Source organism: Amphiprion ocellaris, chromosome 20, assembly GCF_022539595.1.
Source record: "Amphiprion ocellaris isolate individual 3 ecotype Okinawa chromosome 20, ASM2253959v1, whole genome shotgun sequence".
Lineage (NCBI taxonomy): Eukaryota > Metazoa > Chordata > Actinopteri > Pomacentridae > Amphiprion > Amphiprion ocellaris.
The window spans coordinates 30853746-30876811 of record NC_072785.1 but is presented as its reverse complement, the minus strand read 5'-3'; the positions used below and the strand labels follow the sequence as shown (position 1 = coordinate 30876811).

At 45.9% G+C, this 23066-nt stretch overlaps 3 protein-coding genes across 9 annotated transcripts; 1 reads left to right on the top strand and 2 right to left on the bottom strand.

The window, feature by feature from the left end:
* Positions 1 to 29: 29 nt before the first annotated feature.
* On the bottom strand, positions 30 to 6742 carry im:7136021 (uncharacterized). 5 transcript variants are annotated; one of them, XR_008600049.1, is made up of 5 exons: positions 5774 to 6738; positions 4497 to 4691; positions 1100 to 1310; positions 710 to 1022; positions 30 to 171 (listed from the first exon to the last, which is right to left on the bottom strand). XR_008600049.1 is itself a non-coding variant. In XM_023282116.3 (4 exons), the coding sequence occupies exons 1-4, from the start codon at positions 6426 to 6428 to the stop codon at positions 788 to 790; spliced, it is 1296 nt and encodes a 431-aa protein (XP_023137884.2). In that variant the 5' UTR covers positions 6429 to 6742; the 3' UTR covers positions 583 to 787. The 5 variants fall into 5 exon arrangements, 3 of the variants coding, with proteins under 3 accessions (XP_023137884.2, XP_023137885.2, XP_023137886.2); XR_008600050.1 differs by having other exon boundaries at positions 30 to 108; XM_023282116.3 differs by lacking the exon at positions 30 to 171 and having other exon boundaries at positions 583 to 1022; positions 5774 to 6742.
* Positions 6743 to 8512: 1770 nt separating this feature from the next.
* cinp (cyclin-dependent kinase 2 interacting protein) lies at positions 8513 to 21292 on the top strand. Of its 3 annotated transcripts, none has more exons than XR_004848356.2 (6): positions 8513 to 8662; positions 9131 to 9299; positions 10651 to 10795; positions 10891 to 11020; positions 12081 to 12360; positions 15611 to 21292. XR_004848356.2 is itself a non-coding variant. In XM_023282109.3 (5 exons), exons 1-5 carry the CDS (start codon positions 8656 to 8658, stop codon positions 12281 to 12283), a joined length of 654 nt encoding a protein of 217 aa, XP_023137877.2. In that variant the 5' UTR covers positions 8513 to 8655; the 3' UTR covers positions 12284 to 15485. The 3 variants fall into 3 exon arrangements, 1 of the variants encoding a protein (XP_023137877.2); XR_002746816.3 differs by having other exon boundaries at positions 15608 to 21292; XM_023282109.3 differs by lacking the exon at positions 15611 to 21292 and having other exon boundaries at positions 12081 to 15485.
* znf839 (zinc finger protein 839) lies at positions 15280 to 23052 on the bottom strand. The gene is made up of 10 exons (XM_023282108.3): positions 22256 to 23052; positions 19704 to 20774; positions 19484 to 19615; positions 19224 to 19337; positions 19055 to 19147; positions 17925 to 18071; positions 17541 to 17645; positions 17315 to 17402; positions 16970 to 17156; positions 15280 to 16835 (listed from the first exon to the last, which is right to left on the bottom strand). The coding sequence occupies exons 1-10, from the start codon at positions 23048 to 23050 to the stop codon at positions 16304 to 16306; spliced, it is 3264 nt and encodes a 1087-aa protein (XP_023137876.2). The 5' UTR covers positions 23051 to 23052; the 3' UTR covers positions 15280 to 16303.
* Between the last annotated feature and the right edge of the window lie 14 nt (positions 23053 to 23066).

The following is a 23066-nucleotide window of genomic DNA, read 5'->3' as shown; positions in this document are numbered from 1 at the left end:
CTGTAGAAACATGAACTCAGCAGCTCGTGTCGACTGATCAGAAGTTTAAAATGGTTTATTTTAGTGAATCTCACCAGGAAAACACACTAAACGTCACAAACACACCATCTAGATTGAAGCACGGTGGTGGCAGCATCATGATGTGAAGCATGGTGGTGGCAGCATCATTAACTGAAGCATGGTGGTGGCAGCATCATGATGTGAAGCACGGTGGTGGCAGCATCATGATGTGAAGCACGGTGGTGGCAGCATCATGATGTGAAGCACGGTGGTGGCAGCATCATGATGTGAAGCATGGTGGTGGCAGCATCATGATGTGAAGCACGGTGGTGGCATCATCATGATGTGAAGCATGGTGGTGGCAGCATCATGATGTGAAGCACGGTGGTGGCAGCATCATGATGTGAAGCACGGTGGTGGCAGCATCATGATGTGAAGCATGGAGGTGGCAGCATCATGATGTGAAGCATGGAGGTGGCAGCATCATGATGTGAAGCATGGTGGTGGCAGCATCATAAAATTAAAACGATACAAAGAAAATTTCTATTCAGAATTTTAGTTCACAAAAGCAGAAAAAACTAGTGGTTTGCTAATTTATATTTTATTTGATTTCAAAGCTGCAAAGCCCACATTCAGAACGTCAATAAGATAATTTACTGTAATTTCTTTAATATTCCCAGTGTTTAATGGCACTTCTGCTATAAATTACCCATCATGCATCTGTGATGGCAGCTGGCAAAGCAATAAACGGCTGGAAACGTGTTCAAGTGATCAGGCTGCTGATTGGTCAGACACAGTCGCAGGTGAGCGGGTCTCTGTGTGAGCTGGTGACGACTCGGACTCTGTGACTGGTGCGTCGCTGAAGGTCGGCACTCAGCTGCAGCAGACGAGGACTGGGCTGGTAGACGACCCAGCTGGGGTCCGTCGGGTCGGGTCTGTAGTACGAGTCCAGAACCTCCAGAGTGTGAAGCTGCTGCAGCTGCTGCAGACACAGGAAGTCCTCGTCCGACACGTGTTGGTGTCTGAAACACGAAACAGGAAGAGAATCTGAGCTGCAGAAATGTTCAGGTGATAAACAGCCCAGGTGTGAGCGGCTCACCTGATCCGCAGCGTCCTCAGGTGAGGGAACAGCTGTGGGAGGAGTCTGACAAGGTTGGAGGAGGAGCTCCAGGGCTCCAGGTGCAGGTGTTCCAGGTGAGGCGCTCTGATGGAGACCAGCTGCAGGTCTTCAGGCTGCAGGTCCACACAGAGGGTCAGACTGAGGAGGGAGGACGGCAGGCAGTCAGCGTACACCGCCAGGGGGTGGCCTCCTATTGGACAGAGGGTCACATGACATCACTGAACCTCAGGGGTCAGAGCAGCAGAGTAGGAAACACTAAAGTAAACATTAAAGCCAGTAAAAGCAGGAGAGTCACAGTTGAATCAGTACAATCACAGTACATTGTGTCCCAAATGTTTTTTCACCCCAGAAAAAAGTATTTCAGGCAGGGAATGTAGGAGGTTCTCGAGTGTGGATGGTTCTATCTTCCAACACTAGAGCTGTTTCATGGTGGTCGGTGGTGGACTGGTAAAGATGTTCAGGATTCCCCAACCCAGGAGTTTGAGTTCCATTCCTCCTTAACCCTTTGACGCACAACATGGGTCAAAAGTGACTCAAATCCAATGGAAAGTGTGTATCTGTTGACCCACGCTGCGCATCAAAGGGTTAAAGCCAGGTAGCTGTTCAGAACACCATTGCTGAGTCGTATGGGCTCCATCTACATTAACCCTCATGTCGTCCTGCGGGTCAAAATTGAGCCAGTTTGAAGTTTGAAAATGTGGAAAAAAAAATATTTTCACAGTGAAACTTCTGATGTCTACATTTTCAACATTTTGGGAAATCTTTGAACATTCTTTGGTGGAAGAAAGAAATGTTAAAAATGTTTCTTAAGAACATTCACAGAAAAATCAGCGAATTTTGCTGGATTTTGGTTGATTTTTTCTGAATGTTCCTAAAGAAAATATCAGAAGTTTTACTGATATATATGTAATAACTTTACATATTTTTAGGATTTTTGGAAGATTTTTACAAATTTTTTGAAAATATTTACAAGATTTTTTTTTTTAAATAAAACTTTTAAGGGAAACTTTTAAGGAATTATTGGAATTTTCTTCTTGAAGATTTTGCAAATTTTCAGAAATTTGGTGAATTTTTGGATTTTTTTCAGACAAGGAAACAATATTTTTGGTGCCCGTAAATGAGGACAACAGGAGGATTAATACCAATTCCAAAAATCTGTGAAACATTTTCCAGATTTTTTTCCCTCCTGACCTAAACAGGAAGTAGAACCTTTTCTAGAATGTAGTTGGTCTAATATTGTGCATCTACAGTGGTACCTTGAAGGACAATGTGCAGCTTTGATAGTCTCCAGACCACACTATGGACACTGAATTTCACCATCAGAAGATGCTACTTTTTCACCATCATCTGTATCGATACATTTGTTTTGGCTGTTGGGTGTCAGAAAAACATGTCCGTTCAAAAGTTTGGGGTCACCTAGACAGTTTCCCACTTTTCTCCATGTGTTAACATAACTGCACAAGTGTTTTCTAATCATCAATTAGCCTTTCAACACCATTAGCTAACACAATGTAGCATTAGAACACAGGAGTGATGTTGCTGGAAATGTTCCTCTGTACCTCTATGGAGATATTCCATTAAAAACCAGCTGTTTCCAGCTACAATATTCATTTACCACATTAACAATGTCTACACTGGATTTATCATTCATTTAATGGTATCTTCATTATAGAAAAAAATGCTTTTCTTTCAAAAATAAGGACATTTCTAAGTGACCCCAAACTTCTGAACGGTAGAGTATTTCCGACACCTAACAGCCAAACGACGATCTATACAGATGATCGTGAAAAAGTACCATCTTCTGAGCAGTGAAAGTCAGTGCCGACAGTATGGTTTGGGGGGGCTAATAGAGAGGGCATTCATCAGATAGAATCCAGTTCTCCCAGACTTTTGGAGTCACAGTTATGGACTTCTTTGTGAAAGCCAGCCTCTTCTCCTTTTGTACTTTGGTGAGTCGAGGGGTATGTTGTCTCTTTAAAGCTTTCAGCTCCAATGTTTCTGTTAAATAACGAAGCACAGCGATCCTAGAAACACCTTCTCCAAGATTTTTCAGCCTCTGACTGGTGTCTTTTACCCTCGGCCTTTCTCTTCAGATCTTCGGCTCTTGGCCAGATGGACGTCCTGAGCGAGGCAAGTCTTTTGAAGGATCCTCCTTTGTTGTACCTTTGCCACCACTTCTGCACCCAGATGATTCTTTTGTCAAGGAGCTGAGTTTCCTGCAGACCAGTTTTTCCTGCATTTTGGAGATCAATGGTCCATGCATGAATCTCAGCCTGATGGTTTGCTTCCATGGGGTCCGTCAGTTTCATGCATCCCATTCATTGTCTATGTGAAACGCACCGCATTGAATGCTGGTTCCGTTGCAGTACGTTTCCAGCTGCGATCTGGTGCATAGAGGAGACTTGATTTATACTTTAAGCAAATTCGGTGTGGCGAGTGACGGTCTGACACATCGCGGAACTTTCGCAAAACGTCTAAACTAGCCGTCATTGAACTAAAACAAGGACAGATTCAGCAGCTAATTTCTCACCTCAAATGCTTTCAGAAATACTTTTCGCTGAACTGTTTTCGTAATAGAAGAGAAAGTTTGGGACCAAGCCGCCATGGTGGTCCGACGCTTCTACCGGACTGAAGCTGAAAGTGTAGTATCTCACCTGAGACGTGTTACTAATATTTCTGATAGACTGGAATGTGTTTTTTTAAGTTCTGGAATGTTGAGGTAGAAGGGGTCGCTACGCCTCGGGGGTTGAGTGATTCGGCTCTTTGTCTGGTCAGTGGGGCTCTGGTACTAACAGAAACCATACGCTGAGTTTTCACAAACAAAACATGAACCTAAATAAGTGAGCTCAGAATGTTGTTTGGTGAGGTTCATACTGGCTTTGAATTCTCCATCGGGCAGTCCATGGTGCCTGATCAGCTGCTGTCTTTTTGTAATAAATTGATTATTATGCAATCAAGTTGTGCCACCTGATGTTTCTTCTTCATCTGCACATCACGGATATCTGAGAAACTACAAATGTGCTGTCATGTGACCACACAGTGGTCCCTAAGTGACCCGCCCACCAAGCGGGTGATTTTTAAATGTGACGCGTTTACATGGGAGAAAAAGGGATCCTGTGGACACGTAGCATCACTCTTGGCCATGGTAACAACACTTCCAAAATCTGGTTGTGACTTTAACACATTTTGGTCAAGCAAGGAGTTTATCTACTGGGACCTGACAGTTTGACCAGACCAACAACCAAACAGCACCTGGCTGACCAGGTGGAACCCATTTTGGTGACAATCAAACATGTTGTCCAGTGGAGAGAACCAACTTTTTGGACCCGGTGTAGAATCACAGTAGAAGCAGAGCAGAATGGGTTCTGTCACTAACCGTGGATGCTGAGGCTGCACAGCTGCTGCAGTGACGTCAGCCACGTTCTCAGGTGGCAAGTGGGTCCAGGTACGGAATACAGGTGGAAGATTGACAGGCTGCGGAGGCGGGACAAAGGCTGCAGCGTTTCCTCTGTTACCATGGCGTCGTAATTCAACAGCTGCAGGTCAGACAGCTGCAGAACAGTGTCACCTGCTGGATGACAGACGCACCATACCTGAGCTCCTACCTCACACCTGAGCTCCTACCTCACACCTGAGCTCCTACCTCACACCTGAGCTCCTACCTCACACCTGAGCTCCTACCTCACACCTGAGCTCCTACCTCACACCTGAGCTCCTACCTCACACCTGAGTTCCTACCTCACACCTGAGCTCCTACCTCACACCTGAGCTCCTACCTCACACCTGAGCTCCTACCTCACACCTGAGCTCCTACCTCACACCTGAGCTCCTACCTCACACCTGAGCTCCTACCTCACACCTGAGTCTACCTTACATCTGCTGCATTTGAATCGATATGAAAATATGTGCAGCACTCAGGTGGAACATCTGCTGGTTCTGTTGGACAGGAACGTTTACTCAAGGATGTATTAATCGGGCGCCCGTATAGCTCAATGTGTTGAGCAGGCGACCCATGTACAGGGCTGGTCCCCGACGCAGCTGGCCCGGGTTCGATTCCCGCTCGTGGCCCTTAGCTGCATGTCTTCCCCTGACTCTTCTCCCCTGTTTCCTGTCTCTCTCTCACTGCGCCTATCTAATAAAGCCGACAAAAAGGCCAAAAAAATAACTCTAAAAAAACAAAAAAAGGATGTATTAATCGATCACAGATATCACCATGATCAATAATGTAACAGAAAAGCCCCTGCAGGGTGTATTAATCGATCACAGATAACTTCATGATAAATAATCTAAGCGAAAGGTTTCTGCAGGGTGTATTAATCGAGCACAGATAACTTCATAATAAATAATCTAAGCGAAAGGCTTCTGCAGGGTGTATTAATCGATCACAGATAACTTCATTATAAATAATCTAAGCAAAAGGCTTCTGCAGGGTGTATTAATCGATCACAGATAACTTCATTATAAATAATCTAAGTGAAAGGCTTCTGCAGGGTGTATTAATCAATCACAGATAACTTTGTGCTCAATAATCGGTTTCTTTCTTCAATAATCGATCGATGATCAGTAACTTTAATGCTGATGTCGTCCAGTAACTGATGCTATCTCTGAATTATCCAGGTGAGTTTACCTGTGTGCGAGTTTACATGTGTTTACCTCGGTGGTGGGCGGGGCTAAAGAAGTCATGTGACAGTGTTTTGTAGGTGATCATGGTCCAGGACAGGTGTCTGAGCTCAGTCAGGTGACTCAGGACGCCGCTGAGCGTCGGGAACCTCAGACTGCCGTCGTGATGCAGCTGCAGGGAGGTGAGGCGGGTCAGCTGACTGACGGCGGCCAACAGGTGAGGGGCCGGACAGGTGAGCTGGATGTTACAGAGGCTGAGCTGCGTCAGCTGGTGGCGCAGAGACAACAGGAAGTCTGGGTTCTTCAGCGGTGTTGAACAGGAAGTGACGGACAGATGCTGCAGCTGGCGGAACTGTTTCAGCTCGTCGACGCCCCCTTCCCTCCAGTCGTCCAATCGCAGCGCGTCCAAGGCAGGCAGCCAGGTGGACAACTGCTTCAGGTCCTTCTTCTTACCTGAGCGCAGAGACACGCTGCCCACGTGCCGCTGAGCCAGGCTGCGCCAGAACGGACGGTTGTAGCGGGAAAAGTGTCGCAGCACCACGCTGAAGCCGCGCCACAGGGGGCGGGACTTATCCACCAGGTGTCTGAAGTGCGAACAGGTGCAGCGCATGCTCAGTTTGTCTCTCCAGGACAGGAAGCTGAACACCTGCAGCCACAGCTCGGCGGGCAGCTGCAGCGCCGCTGCCATCCCAACTCACAACCTATCGATTATTGATTATCTGTGTGCTCTGATCACCTGATAGCAGCTGGTGGTCCTCACTGACGTCACACAGGATTGATTATTGATTATCTGTGTGCTCTGATCACCTGTAGCACCAAGCTATCCTCACTGAAGTCCTACAGTATCAGTTATTGATTATCAGTGAAGTCCAATCACCTGCCGCAGTGAAGTCATCGCAGTAACAAACTGATCAGCTGTTCTTATCGAGTATTGATGAGCTCTCTGGTCTCGTTGACGATCTCTGGACTTGTGAGTTTCTTCTTCTGCTGCTGCTTCCTGCGTCAGTGATCAGAGAGTGTGAGAGAAGAGGAGGTCTCACTCTGACGGTTTCTGCTGCGCTCAGGGCTCATGATTTAAAGTAGAACACAATAAAACACAAACATATGACTGTTGTGGAAACTCCAGTTAAATGTCTGTTATTATTACTCAGAATGAGAAGGAGTTTGGTGTTTTAATGCTTGAACATTTAGAGTTATTTGAGTTTTTAGCTAAAATCTGACAAAGATTTGAACTCAGATGTTTTAGTTGGTGGTTTATATAAGCACATCTAAATTCACAATTATTTAAATAATCATAATCTGTGGCGAGGGAGGAGATTTTAGCTCCATGAGCTTCCTGGTTTCAGTCTGTAGTCTGGTGTTCTTGGCAGTTTCTCTCTTTATTGTCTTTTTTAAACTGACCTGCTTCATATGTGTGTCTATAGAGATCAGCTGGAACATGTTTGAACCTGGAACAGGAAGTACTGGTCTGAATATCACTGATATGGATATTTGTCCTGTGTATATGTATGTATATAGTGTGTACATAATGTGTGTATTTGTACTGCATTACTTCTCTGATATTGATCAGATCAGAGCTGCCAGTAGAGCGACGTCTCACTCTGACCTGTTTCTGCTCTCTATCGTCACACAGAGTGAGACCTCTTCGTCATAGAGCATCCTGGCAGTGTGCTGACGTCACTGTCAGTAAATTACGTAACGTCTCTCTCCTGTCAAACAATAAAAAGGGCGGTAACCACTGAATAATACTACATATACTACATAGTGAAAGTACTGCAGTATGAGTATACGTGTCACTGTGTAGTAGAAGTAAAACTAATACAGTTACTATGGATACTGCAGCCCATGTACACAAGTAAAAGTACTACAGCTGCATAGTACAACAGCCACAATTCCTGCAGTTACTACCATTAGTACACACACTAACTGTTGTTACCATGGTTACTGCAGTGGAAGTACACAAGTCATCATATGCTTCAAGTAAAAGTACTGCAGTTATTACAGTTACTATAGATACTGCACTTAATGACAATTATGTTAGTTACCATGGTTACCACAGTTACAATACATACTACAGTTACTTTAGTTACTATAGTTATTGTATTACTAAAGGTACTGCAGTTATGTTATTATTATTATTAGTTACTACAGTTACTTTATCATTATGGTTACAGTTTCAATAGTTCTCATAGTTACTTCAGTTACTATAGTTACTACACTTACTCATTACAGTAATTACAATTACTATATTATTACAGGTACTACAGTTATTATATTACTACGGTTACTATATTATTATTAGTTACTACAGTTGCGTCATAATTGCAGCTATGGTAGCTACCACAGTTACCACGGTTACAATAGTTATTACAGTTACTTTATTATTACAGCTACTACAGTTATTATAGTACTACAGTTACTATATTATTACTGTTAGTTACTCTAGTTGCTGTATTATTATAGGTTCTACAGGTATTATAGTAGTATATTTAGTATATTATTATTTACTACAGTTACTTCTTAGTTACAGTTACTATAGTTACTACAGTTGTATCCTGTCATGCGTTTGTTCCTAACTGTAAATAAACTTGTGGTGTAATCTCAAAGTAAACAACAGCAAACGGCAAAAACAATAAACAAACAAACAACAGAGAGAATCTGAAAATCTGTCTACATTTCAGGATCAATAAACAAATAGATAAGATTCAGTTTGATCTGATGCAGATATCGATCACTGATAGTCAATCAACAGGTGAAGCAGGTTTTCTGTAAACAGAGGCAGATATCGATCAGCAGGAGGCGCCGCCGAGCAGCAAGACACCACCGAAGAAGAAGAAGAACCGGAAGAGAAAGAAGAAGGAGAACAAGACGGAGTGTGAAGCTGATCTGCAGCGTGAGCTGTGATTATTGATCAGATGGAAGGTGAGTGAACACTGATCAAGTGATCGATAACTGTTTCTGTCACCAATCAGCTGACTTTATTGATACGGAGATAAAAAAGAAATGCACGAGGCTCCGCGTGGTAAACAGTTGATCAGCTGTTATCAATCCGAGCTCTGATTGGCTGAGGTCTGTCCGTTATTGATTAGAGCAGCATTGATTCTGATCCACTATCAGCGATCAATCACACTTTTATTGATCGATCAAATATCAAAAGATCAACCAGATAGACAGACAGGTGGAACAGCTGCACTAACTAGTAACCATGGTAACTATGACAACTGTGTTAATTAAGACCTGTAGGACTTTGTAACTATGGTAACTGTAGTGCCTGCAGTTACTATGGTAACTACAGTAACTGTAGTCAGGCAGGCGTCTGTCTTCTTGTTCTGCTGCATTTGTTGTTGTTGTTTGTTCCAGTAAACATAAATCAGGTGACTCTGTTCTCAGGTGAGTCTGGTGACATCACGGTGACATCAAACAGGAAGTGCTCTGCGGTGACAGGAAGTGGCAGAAAGACCAAAGACAACGCGGCCGACTGGCACAACCTGATGCTGCGATGGGAACGACTGAACGACGACGGATTCAAGGCCGCAACCAACATCGTAAACATGAGGCGGTGAGTTCAGGGTCCTCAGGCACCGTCTGTACCTTCCACTATCCTGTCCTGAGGTAAAAGTACTGCAGTTACTATTAGTACTGCAGTACAAGTACACAAGTCATCATGTGAGTGAAATAAAAGTGCTACATTTACTGTAGTTACTACAGTTCAAGTACACAAGTCATCATGTTTCTGAGGTAAAAGTATTATAGTCACTACAGTCAATGCAGTACAAGTACATAAGTTATCATGTGACTGAGGTACAAGTACTACAGTTACTAAAGTTATTGCAGACACTGCAGTAAAAGTACATTTACAACAGTTACTGTAGTACAAGTACACATGTCAATATGTGTCTAAGGCAATAGTACTACAGTCACACGCAATTCATGACGTGACTGAGATAAAAGTACTATAGTTAGTACAGGTACTGCAGTACAAATACACAAGTCATCATGTTACTAAGGTAATGGTGCTGCATTTGCTATAGTTAATGCAGTACAAGTATATGAATTGTCATGTGTCTGAGGTAAAAGTACTACAGTTATTAGAGTTATTACAGAAACTGCAGTAAAAGTACAGTTACTGCAGCTGATGCAGTACCAGTAGACAAGTCATAATGTGACTGAAGTAAAAGTATTACATTTATTACAGTTACTGCAGTAGAAACACATGAGCTTTGTGACTGAGGTAAAAGTACTAGAGTGACTATAGTTACTTTAGTTACTGAAGTACACAAGTCCTCATGTTAGTGAGATCAAAATGGTACACTTACTAAAGTATAAGTACGAAAGTTATCTGAAGTAAAGGTACTAAAGTTACTATAGTTTTTGCAGTACAAGTACATAATGGGACTGAAATAAAAATACTACATTTTCTATAGTTACTGCAGTACAAGTGCACAAGTTGTCATGTGACTGAAGTAAAAGCACTACAATTACTGCTTACAAGTACACACATGAGCATATGACTGAAGTAAAAATACTACAGTTACTAGAGTTGTTACAGACACTGCAGTACAAGCAGACATCATAAGTGATTGAAATAACAGTACTACACCTGTTACAGCTGCTGCAGTATAAGTAGACGAATCTTCATGTGGCTGAAGTAATAGTACTGCAGTACTAGTACACATGTTTATGCAGGCAGACTGGATTCATTTTGTGGTTTTGATTTCTGAATTTTCAACATAATGTTTCTAAAATGTTTGTTATTGATCGTTTATCGGAGGAAGTACTTTACTGTTCACCGTAGAAGTAATCTGATTACTGTGAAGTACTACAGTACTGTACTCTGCTGTGTACTGCGTATCTGTCTGATGTAGAACTATTAAATGTTTGCACTGAAACAGGTGTTTTTTCTCCTTCAGCTCACAGAGTGATCGACTGCTGGTGGACGAGTCTTCATCTTCATCATCTTCTTCATCTTCATCATCCTCAGCGTCGCAGCAGGCGGCTGCAGCTGCAGAGCTGCAGGACAAATGCATCAAACTGCAGGAGGTCGTCGACAAAATGGTGACGCTTCGCTTGACATCGTTCATGTGACAAAGAGACGGGTGAGCAGACAGGTGAGGAGACAGGTGGTCACGATGTCGTCTTCTTCCTGTCAGGTCGCCGTGGTAATGAAGATGGAGCGTCTGGTGACGTCACAGCAAGGCATTCAGGACCTGGAGGAGTTTCAGTTTGGACCCGAAGGCAGGAAGATTCCTCTGTTCCACAGCTGGAGCTCCAAACAGCTGGGTGAGTCCACCTGCAGCACACCTGGCTGATGCCAACACACACCTGGCTGATGTCAACACACACCTGGCTGATGTCAACACACACCTGGCTGATGTCAACACACACCTGGCTGATGTCAGCACACACCTGGCTGATGTCAGCACACACCTGGCTGATGCCAGCACACACCTGGCTGATGCCAACACACACCTGGCTGATGCCAACACACACCTGGCTGATGTCAACACACACCTGGCTGATGTCAGCACACACCTGGCTGATGCCAACACACACCTGGCTGATGCCAACACACACCTGGCTGATGCCAGCACACACCTGGCTGATGCCAACACACACCTGGCTGATGCCAACACACACCTGGCTGATGTCAACACACACCTGGCTGATGCCAGCACACACCTGGCTGATGCCAACACACACCTGGCTGATGCCAGCACACACCTGGCTGATGCCAACACACACCTGGCTGATGTCAGCACACACCTGGCTGATGTCAACACACACCTGGTGACTGCAGCAGCACTGAATCTGATCCGAACTGATCACAGCAGCCCAAAGCCCTGATCAGTGGAGCTCAGATACCAGGATTCAATGGAGCTACAATGAATGCAGACGAAAATGACCACAAAAAGACACAAAACAACAACAGAGAGACACAAAATGACCACAAAGAGACACAACACAACCAAAGAGTCACACAACCACAGAACTGAAAAAATATGTCCACATTTCTCAAAATATGTCCAAAGTGATATGAAGCTTGTCCAGAATTACTCGAAATTTGCCCAGGAAGATAAAAAAAATGTCCAAAATGTCTAAAATGACAATCAGAAACTCAGAAAGGACTTAAAATTAGTCTAAAATGGCATAAAAATGTTCAGAATTTGTACACAATTATGAAAAAATGTCTAAAATATTATAAACTGGTCCAGAATGATTGCAGAAATGATGGGAAATGTCCATTAAAAAGTGATGAAGCTGGACCCACCGCTATGGACTTAAAGGACCTGGAAATATTCACAGTATGAGGGTAAAACTTTGCTTCTCCGTGCCCTTTCAGAGGAGTCGTGTCACTTCCTGTTGGCTGCCTACAGCCAGGAGCTGCAGCTCAAACGGACCATCCTACAGGAAGTGGCCCACACCGTGACCCCTGACCTCTGCCTCGTCTACCTGTCCTGCTGGCTCCACCAGCCCTTCATCCCCCCCCACAGCCGGCTGACGCTGGAGGCTCTGCTGCTGGAGACTGGACACCGGCCGCTATGACACCTGCTCACCTGTGTGACATCAGCTCACCTGGTTCACTGATTGGCTGCAGGAAGCTTCAGTCACCAGAACTCACGGTGTGTTTACAGACGACTCTTTCATTGTGTGTTCTGGACTTTGTTGTTGCAATTGTTGTAATACTCACTGAAAATACAAATACTGCAGTATAAATATGTGTTTCTACGTCCATCAGAAGCTACATCAGATCATCAGACTGAGGTTTTAACCAAAGTTTATCAAAAGAGAATTAATTCATTTAATAAAAAACGTTTACTGAAGAAGCTGCAGGTTAAAACGAAACCAGCTGAGTTTGAGATCAGAGCCGGAAAACCAAAAGACGTCAGAGGACAGTTGGAATGTGGACAGACTGTGGTGAAAGATAGAAAGACATGTTGTTGTGGACAGATGCATCAGAGGACAGTTTTAATGTGAACCTGGAGACATTAACCCTCCTGTTGTCTTCACTTATGGGCACCCAAAAAAATATTGTTTCTTTGTCTGAAAAAAATTCCCCAAATTTCTGAAAAATTGCAAAACCTTCAGGAAGAAAATTCCCAAAATTCCTTAAAACTTTCCCTTAAAAGTTTTATTTTTAAAAAATCCCCCAAATTTGGCAAGAAAATTCTTGTAAATATTTTTTTAAAATGAGAAAAAATATTTTTTTAAAAATCCTAAAAATATCTAAAGCGATTCCATACACTATATTGCCAAAAGTATTGGCTCACCCATCCAAATAATCAGAATCAGGTGTTCCAATCACTTCCATGACCACAGGTGTATAAAATCAAGCACCTAGGCATGCAGACTGCTTTTACAAACATTTGTGAAAGAATGGGTCGCTCTCAGGAGCTCAGTGAATTCCAGCGTGGAACTGTGATAGGATGTCACCTGTGCAACAAATCCAGTCGTGACATTTCCTGGCTCCTAAATATTCCACAGTCAACTGTCAGCTGTATTATAAGAAAGTGGAAGTGTGTGGGAACGACAGCAACTCTGCCACCAAGTGGTAGGACACGTAAACTGATGGATGCTGAGGAGCATAGTGCCAAGAGGTGGCCAACTTTCTGCAGAGTCAATCCCTACAGACCTTCAAACTTCATGTGGCCTTCAGATTAGCTCCAGAACAGTGCTTCAGCAGAGAGCTTCATGGAATGGGTTTCCATGGCCCAGCAGCTGCATCCAAGCCATACATCACCAAGTGCAATGCAAAGCGTGGGATGCAGTGGTGTAAAGCAGCCACCACTGGACTCTAGAGCAGTGGAGACGCCTTCTCTGGAGTGACCAATCACGCTTCTCCATCTGGCAATCTGATGGACCAGTCTGGGTTTGGCGGTTGCCAGGAGAACCATACTTGTGGGACTGCATTGTGCCAAGTGTAAAGTTTGGTGGAGGGGGGATTATGGTGTGGGCTTGTTTTTCAGGAGCTGGGCTTGGCCCCTTAGTTCCAGTGAAAGGAACTCTGAATGCTTCAGCAGACCAAGACATTTTGGACAATTCCATGCTCCCAACTTTGTGGGAACAGTTTGGAGCTGGTCCCTTCCTCTTCCAACATGACTGTGCACCAGTGCACAAAGCAAGGTCCATAAAGACATTGATGACAGAGTCTGGTGTGGATGAACTTGACTGGCCTGCACAGAGTCCTGACCTCAACCCCATAAAACACCTTTGGGATGAATTAGAGCAGAGACTGAGAGCCAGACCTTCTGGTCCAACATCAGTGTGTGACCTCACAAATGTGCTTCTGGAAGAATGGTCAAAAATTCCCATAAACACACTCCTAAACCTTGTGGACAGCCTTCCCAGAAGAGTTGAAGCTGTTATAGCTGCAAAGGGTGGACTGACGTCATATTGAACCCTATGGATTAGGAATGGGATGTTACTTATGTTCATATGCGAGTCAAGGCAGGTGAGCGAATACTTTTGGCAATATAGTGTATATATCAGTAAAACTTCTTATATTTGCTGGATTTTGGTTGATTTTTATGTGAATGTTCTTAAGAAACATTTTTAACATTTTTTTCCACCAAAAAATGTTCAAAGATTTCCCAAAAATGTTGAAAATGTGAACATCAGAAGTTTCACTGCGAAATTATTTTTTTTTTCCATTTTCAAGCTTTAAAACGGGTCAATTTTGACCTGCAGGACGACACGAGGGTTAAAGGACAGTCTTCATATGGAAAACATGAGCTAGAGGACAGAAAGACATCAGTAGACAGGCTTAATGTGGACAAAAAGACCTTAAAGGACAGTTTCAGTGTGGATGGACTGAGCTGGAAGACAAAAAGACCTCAGAGGACAGAATAAATGTGGACAGAAAGACATTAAAGGACAGCCTTAGTGTGGACAGAGATGTGAGAAAATAACTTGGTTGAGCTAGAAAGCATGTCAGAGGACAATCTTGGTGTGGACAGAAAGACATCAGAAGACAGTTTAAATTTAGACAGACTGAGCTGGAAGACATAAAGATGTTAAAGAACAGCCTTAGTTTGGACAGAAATTTTAAAGAACAGGTAAGAGTTTGGACAGACTGAGGTAGAAGACATGAGGTCTGAGGACAGAATGAATGAGGACAAAAAGTTGTTACAGGACAGTTTGTGTGGATGCAGGGAGCTGGAGGACAGAACGACCTTGGAGAATTCTGTCTTAGTGTTGACAGAAAGACATCAGAGGACAGTTTGGGTTGAAAAAGTGAGCTGGAGGACAGAAAACGTTAATTTCAGTTTGGACAGACCGTGTTGGAAGACAGGAAGACATTTAAGGACAGAACAAATGTGGACGAAAAGACATAAGACAGTTTCAGTTCTGACAGAGACGTCAAAGGACAGTTTAAGTTTAGACAGACTGAGTTAGAAGACAGAAAGACATCTGAAGACAGGTTTGGTGTGGACAAAGCAAGTTGAAAAACCAAAAGACAGAATGAATGTGGACAAGTAGACATCAGAAGACAGTTTTAGTTTGGACAGAAGTATGTCTGAGGACAGAAAGAGCAGATGGACTCAGTTTGTCACATCAGTTTATTGGAGGAACAATGAAACGTGTTTAATTCATTCTGCACTAAACATCAACATGACAAATCAATGAGTCTGGTTCCCTCCAAACTGTCCTCTGTCCGTCCTCACGTGGCTTCTCCAAACGTTCCGTCCACGTCTGGAAAACGTGTCGAGTTTTATAAAAAGTAATAAAATAGTGCAACTTTTTTAAACTTTGTTTTTCAGATTTATCTACATATAAACATTCAACTAATCAGTTTCTAGATTTTGAATGAACAAACACTGGAAAAAAAAAACAAGTTTACACATTTACAACCAGATTCCTTAAAACCAGCAGGAAGATCGGCCGCCAGTGACGTCATCACAGGTGAAAGCCGAACGGACCAATCAGACGAGTCGACAAGGACCGACAAGGCTGAGGCTGTCCAGCCCAGAGAGGACAAGTTACAGTTGATTGTCATCTTGTCTCAAGAACAAATCAGATTCCACCTCCACGTATTGATCAGGTTATTGATGGTGTCGCTGCTGATCGGGAGCTCGTCTCAGGTAACAGTCTGTTAAATATGAGCAGCAGAAATCAAAGGAACTGAGAACTGAGGCGTGAAGAGATGAACGGCCTCTCTGGTTTCTGAATGCAGCTCTGATGAAAAAAACTAGCTTCAAACAACAACTTCAGTCTGAACAAACAGCGACTCGCTTCTGGTTCAGATTTAGAAGAACAATCTGCCCTGAACATCTTTAACCACACATCAGCGCCCCCTGCAGGCTGCTGGGCTAACTACAGCCAGGGGTGTAATACAGGCGCTGACCTGAGGGGGGGCACTGCAGCAAACAGCACCGAACACAACCTCCTGACTCTGATTGGACAGCCTGGCAGGTGCTTCCTCCAGGTGTCTCTAAGATTGGTTCAGGTGTTGGTGGTCTGGTGACACCTTAAAAATACCACCTTAAAAGTGCCTGTCTCTGTGATGTGGTCCACATCAGGTTCTGGTTCTGCTTAGTCCAGATGTGTCTGGATGGTGCTGAAGGTTTACTGAGGAGCCTTGGCCCCGTCTGAAGCCTCGATGCCCAGCAGGGCCTGGACCGCCTCCAGGGGGACGCCCTCCGGGGTCTGGATGTGCATGGTGGTGCCGTCCGGTCCGTTCACGATGACGATCCCGTCCGACCCGGGTTCTGCCAACTGCACCGTCAGCCCTTCGGTCTGGATGTAGATCTCCTGACCCTCCTGCAGCTCTTTGGACTCGCAGGGATCCGTGCTGCCAAACTCGGGCTGGGAGGAGTCCTGCTGCCGGGGCTGAGAGGGGGGCAAGGTTTGGACCGAGCCGAACCCGGATGTTTGGACGGGTCCGGACTCGAGTGTCTTAGTGTCGGCGCTTCTCTCAGGGCTGGAACCCAGAGCTTTCTCCAGCTCAGACACCTGAGCTGCGATGTCATTGGAGCTCAACACCTGGTCCTGCTGCAGTGGCAGAAGCCCCTCCTCCTCACCTGGGCTATCCTCCATGAGCGTGGCAGCAGCTGGAACGTGGGCGGAGTTCAGTGTCACAGGGGTGGAGCCAGAGGAGCTGAGGACATCACAAACACAGAACAGATCAGCTCTGAACATCTGCTCCAGACCCTACAGAGGAACAGCAGCTTCACACCTGTGTGGTCACCTGTTCTACCTGAGCTCAGAGGATGCGGGGTGGGGTCAGCTCACCTGGAGGCGGAGTCAGCAGAGGTGGGCGGCAGCTTGGATTCACCTGGAACCACCAGAGGAGATACAGAGACCGAGCAGGAGTTCAGAGAGGAATTCGCCGGAGTAACAGTGGTCACAGGGGTCACCGGGGTAACAGGGGTCACAGAGGTCACTGGGGTAGTAGAGGGAATAGCGTTCACTGTACCACCTTAAAAGGAAAAGACGGAAAACAGGAAGAAATATGAAACCACTTCAGTTCAACATGCAGGAACGATAATGAATCATTACTGTGGAGAACTGATACTACTGCAGTACAGTGTAGCACAGTGTAGTACAGTGCAGTACAGTGTAGTATAGTTGCAGTACCTGTTGTGGGCGTCTCGATGCCGTTGTGGTGAACTGGAATACTGTTCTCCATCTTGAACCTCTTTGATGGCGGCAGCATCTTGGAGTTCTGAGAAAAAGTTTCAGAGTAAATTTTACTGAACCTGGATCAGAACCGGCCCCGGTTAAATCAGAGGACACCAGATCCAGGTTCTGAGATCAGGGTCTGATATGTACCTAGAACCAGCCCGGCTGACAGTGAGTTTACCTCCATGTATCGGACGTTCTTATTGGTCAGACTGGAGCTGAGCGATGCTCCAGGAAGCACCTTCATCCTGTTGACCTCGTCCAGGATCCCCAGACACCTGGCAACCTGAGACACACAGCACAGTCCAGAATAAAGGCCTGGATACCTGTGTTTACTTGTGTCTACCTGTATACGACCTGCAGCAGAATGTTTCTGAGAAAACCTGGGCTACAAAACCAAGTTTTGATAGTTTTACCTGAATGCATCAAATGCAAACCGCCACAAATTCACATACTAAAAATATGTAATATATAAAAATATTACAATAAAAGATGTCAATAATTACCACTATGGACTGAAATGACACATTTTTCAGTTACACCTCTGTTGTCTCTTCTGACTCACCTCGATGTTCCGGACCTCCAGAGGTGAGGCTCCGCCCAGCGGGCTGCTGATGTACTCCTGGGCAGCTTGTCTCACCTGAGTCTGCAGGGACTCAAACTCACGGTAAATGTCTGGAAAACGAGTCCGAACCGGACCACCACGCTCCACCTACAACAGGAAGAGGACAGAGAACAAATTCTCAGAAACACCTGAGAAATAACATGTCTGAGGAGAACAACACCTGAGAAAGGACGAGTTCTTCAGAACTTTAAGACTCTATGTAAAAAGAGAATCAGCCGGAGGTGTTTAGTGAAGCAGCATCAATATAATAAGTAGTGATGTCCTGATCTAATCCCAAACATCAGGATCAGGGTTAATTAAGGCATTTCTTAACTGGTATCGGCCCAAACCCTTGTTTACATCCACGATAAAGTCTTCTGTGATGATTAATGCCCTCTGGCCACACCTGTTGCTTTAACCAGGATTATCATCCATCGATCTATTGTCTATACACTCACTATATCCTCTGTAGGACTGACTGAGGGTGAAGGCAGGTTCACTTGGTCAGGTAATCTGTCCATCACAGAGACTTCTACGGACAATTTAGAATGAACCTCAGCATGTGTTTGGACTGTGGGAGGAACCTGGAGAACCTGTTGAGAACCCACACAGGGGGAACAAACTCCACACAGAATGAATGTTCCCAGATCGGGAGCTGTGAGGCGACGGTGCTAACCGCCGCCAATCAACCCCAATATCTACCTGTTACATATTCCACTGGGGTATTTAAAGACTGTCCTTTAAACCCAGTTTGTTTTAATACAAAAAAACCTCTGGTTGGAGGTCATTAAGCAGAACAGAAATGTTTGTCATGGTGCCCCTTGCTAGCTACACTCCGACAATGCACTCTGCTTGCCAACAGGAACTGAGATTTGGTATTGGTAGATACTAAAAATTAATTATTTGTATCAGATTGGAGGAAAAAAAAACTTGACCTCTCTTATGATAACACTTTGAAGAATGAAATGTCCTCCCTGGTCACTGCTGTTTGCTAAAGACATTTGCTGATTAACTATTTCATTAATACACGGGGGAAATAATAAAGACATTATATTTGTTCGGGTGTTATAATGTAAAACTCAGGTGTGTACCTTCGCCTGCAGCATCTCCCACAGACTCAACACTTTGGTCAAACGAGGAAAAACAACGTCCATCAGCTCCTCATCCTCACACTGCTCCACCAGCTGTCGCCATGGAAACACCAATTAGAAATGTGTATCTTTTATTTTGACGGTCCTGTCGGCACTTTCTCCATCTTACCTCCTGCAGTCGGTCTCGTCTCCGCTCCGCCTGCTGCTCTGTAGTTACCGTAGTGATGCCGAGCTTTGGTGGTCGACCGCGGCGACCCCGCCTACTCACAATCCCCATCGTCACCTGAAAGAATCAACCAATCACATTCACAGATTAGGCACCTGAGCGACTGGTCTTGAAGAACACAGCAAACATAAACCTGATCCATTGTACAGGTGTGATCTGTCCCAGGTAATGTTTTCTGACTTCAGCCTGTGGAGCTGACTCACCTTGGGAGGCGGTCCCAGTGATCGGCCCCGCCCTCGACCGCGGCCCCGGCCTCTACCTCGGCCTCTGGGACGGCCGGGGCCCCGATGATGGAGGCCCCTGAGTCCTGCTGCTGGTGCTGGACCAACCTCCACCTGAAGACAAGCCGACACCATGTGAACTGGTTAATTTAAAACCGAGACAAACCATTAATAGTGGATGATTGCTGGATGGTTGCCTCACTCTGTTTGTTGCCATGGCAGCAGGTTTGTCCTCCTTCTTCTTCTCCTCCTCCTTCTGCTCTTTGTCTCTGGCAGCTCCTGCTGTGGTCTCCTCTGATTGGCCAGGGAGGGGCGGCGTGCTGTCAGGCGGTTCAGGTTCTCCATGGGTCGGGTTCAGTTTGTAGTGCCGGTTCAGGCCCCCGGGGCCGATGTAAGCTTTGTCGCAGGTCTGGCAGCGGTGGGAACGAGATTTGTGGCTGTAGGTGAGGGAGGCAGAGCTGCCGGGGGCAGGGCCATCCTTCTTCCCGCCCTCGCCGTCCTCCTCCTCCTCCACGCTCATGTCGGAGTAGTCGTCAGAGTCGGACTGGTGGCTGTCAGCGAGGTCCTCCGTCTTTATGAATTTGTAGTCTTTGGCTTTGTACTTGGGCGGTCTGGACACCCGACCGGATCGGGTTTGGACTTTCACCGCCTTCTTCTCCCTCTTCTTCAACTTCTTCTCTTTTTCTCGCTCTCGGTCCCTTGCTGGGGGCGGGGCTACAGGGCGTGCGGTCACTGTGACGGGTCGAGCAGCAGGTGTGGTCTGAACTGGGACTGTTGTGATGACTGTAGGTGGTTTAATGGGACTTTTACCAGCAACAGTCGCCGTGCTGTTAGCAGGGGTTTTAATTAATGGAATGCTAACAGTTTTAACAATGGTGGGCGGGGTCTTAATTATAGTTGGGGACGTCTTAACGGTGGAGGTGATCGGGACTCTGATGGGCGACGATGCTGGTTTCTGGCCCAGACTGGAGGCAGCACTCGCTGTGGTCGTCTGACCCGTCAGCTTGTGGACCAGTGGGAGCAGAGAACCTACAACGGGGGCGGGGCTCTGCAGTAGGAGCTGGATTGGCGGATCACCTGGATTCTGCTGCAGGAAGAACTGCTGACCCTGCTGACCAACCACAGGCTGGAGGTGGATGATCTGAGCATTGCTTACGCTGCCGTTGGCTGGCAGCTTCACCTGCGGATGACTGACAGCAACAGTTTTCTGCTGGGCGACGGGCTTCATTTCCTGTTTGGGAGGAACCTGGATCTGGATCCTGACGGGATCCGGCTGAAAGACAGAAACCAGAATCAGAATCAGGACATCTTCATGAAGACTATGGCAGATGGTAAAAGCTCTAGAACAGCAGCTAAATGGCGCTAACGCTACATGTTAGCAGGACCTGCTGAGCAACAGGAGACGGATCTGTCAGAAGTGGATCTTTACAGCACAGAAATAAACTTCAGCTTTGTTCAAATAAATAACAACCATCAGTAAATGTTAAAGGTAAACATTTGGAAGTTAACAGAAAAGTAGACAGATTCGTTCTTGGGGTTTAAAGGTACATGTAGAAAATATTCAGGATAGGGCTTTCCAGTCCAGCATGCATGTTTACAAAACGAATGCTACACGTGGAACTTTTTCCATCTGAAGAAGTCGAATTTAAACGCTGTGTTTTCTCCTCCTAGTTATGGTGAGCACAGACCAACCAGAGCTCGAAGACTTTTTACTGTTATTTAAATCTGCTGTTCAGGAACACTAGAGTTTCTCAGTTTACTACAATAAAGATGGACCAAACAATAGCTGAATGTTCCACTGTTCTACTGTGATCAGGTCTGTAGCTGGTTGTAAGTTGAACTCAGACAGTTTCATCCAAATGTGAACATCAGCGGTACAAGAAATAAACTGAGTGCAGCACAAACCCAGCTCCTCGTGGCATTCAGGCAAACTCTAGCTAATAATTCAGACCTTCAAGTCAAAGTGACAACAACTTCCAGAGGTGATTTATAGCAGATGCCCACAACGGATCCAACATCATCTCTGACAGATCTGTGAACATCAGAGACTCCTGGGAGCTGATAGTAATAGTTCAAGTAGTTAGTTCTCAAAATACTGCAAGTTAATGGACTTTAGTTATTCTATTTAGTAACCAAAACAAATAGAAAAAAGCAGCTTAATGATCTGTACTTCCTGTTTTCACTGTACCGTAAATGCAACAAACTGCGACCTCAAAGCCCAACTGTGATTTCTATGGACCGTTACACTCCTGACACGTTCCAATAATTTATCAGTGACTTCAGAAAAGCGGTGAGCTAGAGAAAGATTAAAAGTTTTGAGGCATCTGGATATTTTGAAGATTTCATCTGCACCATGAGAGGATTCGGCAAAGTAGTTTTCACTACTGAGCTCTGAATAACTGCTAGAACTGAAACTGAATCTGTTGTCCTGATGGCACTAATTCTGACCTCTCATAGGTATCCTGCGACCCTCAGTGGGGTCACAACCCTCAGTTTAAGAACCAGCAGGTGAGCAGACAGGTGAGTGAAGCCCAGAGAACCAACATCTCTTATATGAGGCCGATAAGTAGAAGAAAGACGAGCATGTCTAACAGATACAGACTCTGGCTGGCAATATATATAAAATATTACAAGTTAGGCAGTGAGCAGGAAACACAAACGGAACCAGAGAGGGGTGTCAGTCTGGACCAGGTGGGTGTGTTACAGTCCAGGTGACCCACACTACAGCTTAAAGAGCCTCCATGTTGGACCCACCTTCTTCTGGACCACCTGCACCGAGCTGCCGGTCTGCATGGCCACCTGCTGCGCTACGCTCTTCAGCTGCTGGGAGGCGTTGTTCTGGGTGCTGCTCTTCAGGTTCTGCTCAGGAACCTGGACCTGCTTCTGTGGCTTAAGGTTCTGCTGCTGCTGGACCTGCTGGACCTGGACCTGCTGCTTCGGGATCTGCTGGGTCGGGACTTGGACCTGCTGCTGGGACTTGGTGACCTGGTTGATGACCTGCTGCAGCTGGTTCGGGTCCAGAGCCGCGTTGTGGACCGGTATGGTTCTGAGCAGCTGGTTCTGCTGGAGCAGCTGGGCGGCCTCGGTGTCGGACACCTGGACCACCTGCTGCCGTGTGAGCTGCTCCAGCAGAGCCTGCTGCTCCTCAGCCGTCAGCGCGGAGCCCTCTAGGGTGCCGTCCGACTGCACGTAGATGATGGTGGTGTTGGCCAGGTCGGTGAACTCGGTGCCCACCAGGATGCTCTGCTCCTCGGGGCAGCTCTGTAACAGGTCCGCCAGCTGAGCTCCGGACCCCGCCGGTGCACCCTCGCCGGGCTGGTCGCCCTCAGCACCAGACACGCGCTGTGTATTCTCCCGGGGCTGACTGCTCTGGTCGGCGGCCGCTGTCGGTACCTTCTCTGCGAGCTGGGTGATCTGAACGGCGGGCTGTGGCGGTAAACTGTCGCCGGGCTGGGTGCTGAGGGCGGCGGGGGGCTGGTCCGCGGCCACCGGCGGCTCCGCGGCTGTTATTGTTCTGGTCGCTCCGCTGTCATCGTCGCTGTCCGCCATTTTGGCTGTGGGGTTA

Bases quoted from the DNA above. Each gene is read 5' to 3' on its own strand.
- im:7136021 (XM_023282116.3), bottom strand. From the start codon at position 6,428: ATGGCAGCGGCGCTGCAGCTGCCCGCCGAGCTGTGGCTGCAGGTGTTC. The intron at 4,692-5,773 runs GTAAACACATGT...TCTGTCATCCAG, and splicing joins TAGCCCCGCCCACCACCGAG to CAGGTGACACTGTTCTGCAG. The intron at 1,023-1,099 runs GTGAGCCGCTCA...TTCGTGTTTCAG, and splicing joins CTGAGGACGCTGCGGATCAG to ACACCAACACGTGTCGGACG.
- znf839 (XM_023282108.3), bottom strand. From the start codon at position 23,050: ATGGCGGACAGCGACGATGACAGCGGAGCGACCAGAACAATAACAGCC. The intron at 20,775-22,255 runs GTGGGTCCAACA...TCTGTCTTTCAG, and splicing joins TGCAGGTGGTCCAGAAGAAG to CCGGATCCCGTCAGGATCCA. The intron at 18,072-19,054 runs GTACACACCTGA...TTCCTGTTGTAG, and splicing joins GGGAGATGCTGCAGGCGAAG to GTGGAGCGTGGTGGTCCGGT.
- cinp (XM_023282109.3), top strand. The intron at 10,796-10,890 runs GTGACGCTTCGC...TCTTCCTGTCAG, and splicing joins AGGAGGTCGTCGACAAAATG to GTCGCCGTGGTAATGAAGAT. The intron at 11,021-12,080 runs GTGAGTCCACCT...GTGCCCTTTCAG, and splicing joins CTGGAGCTCCAAACAGCTGG to AGGAGTCGTGTCACTTCCTG.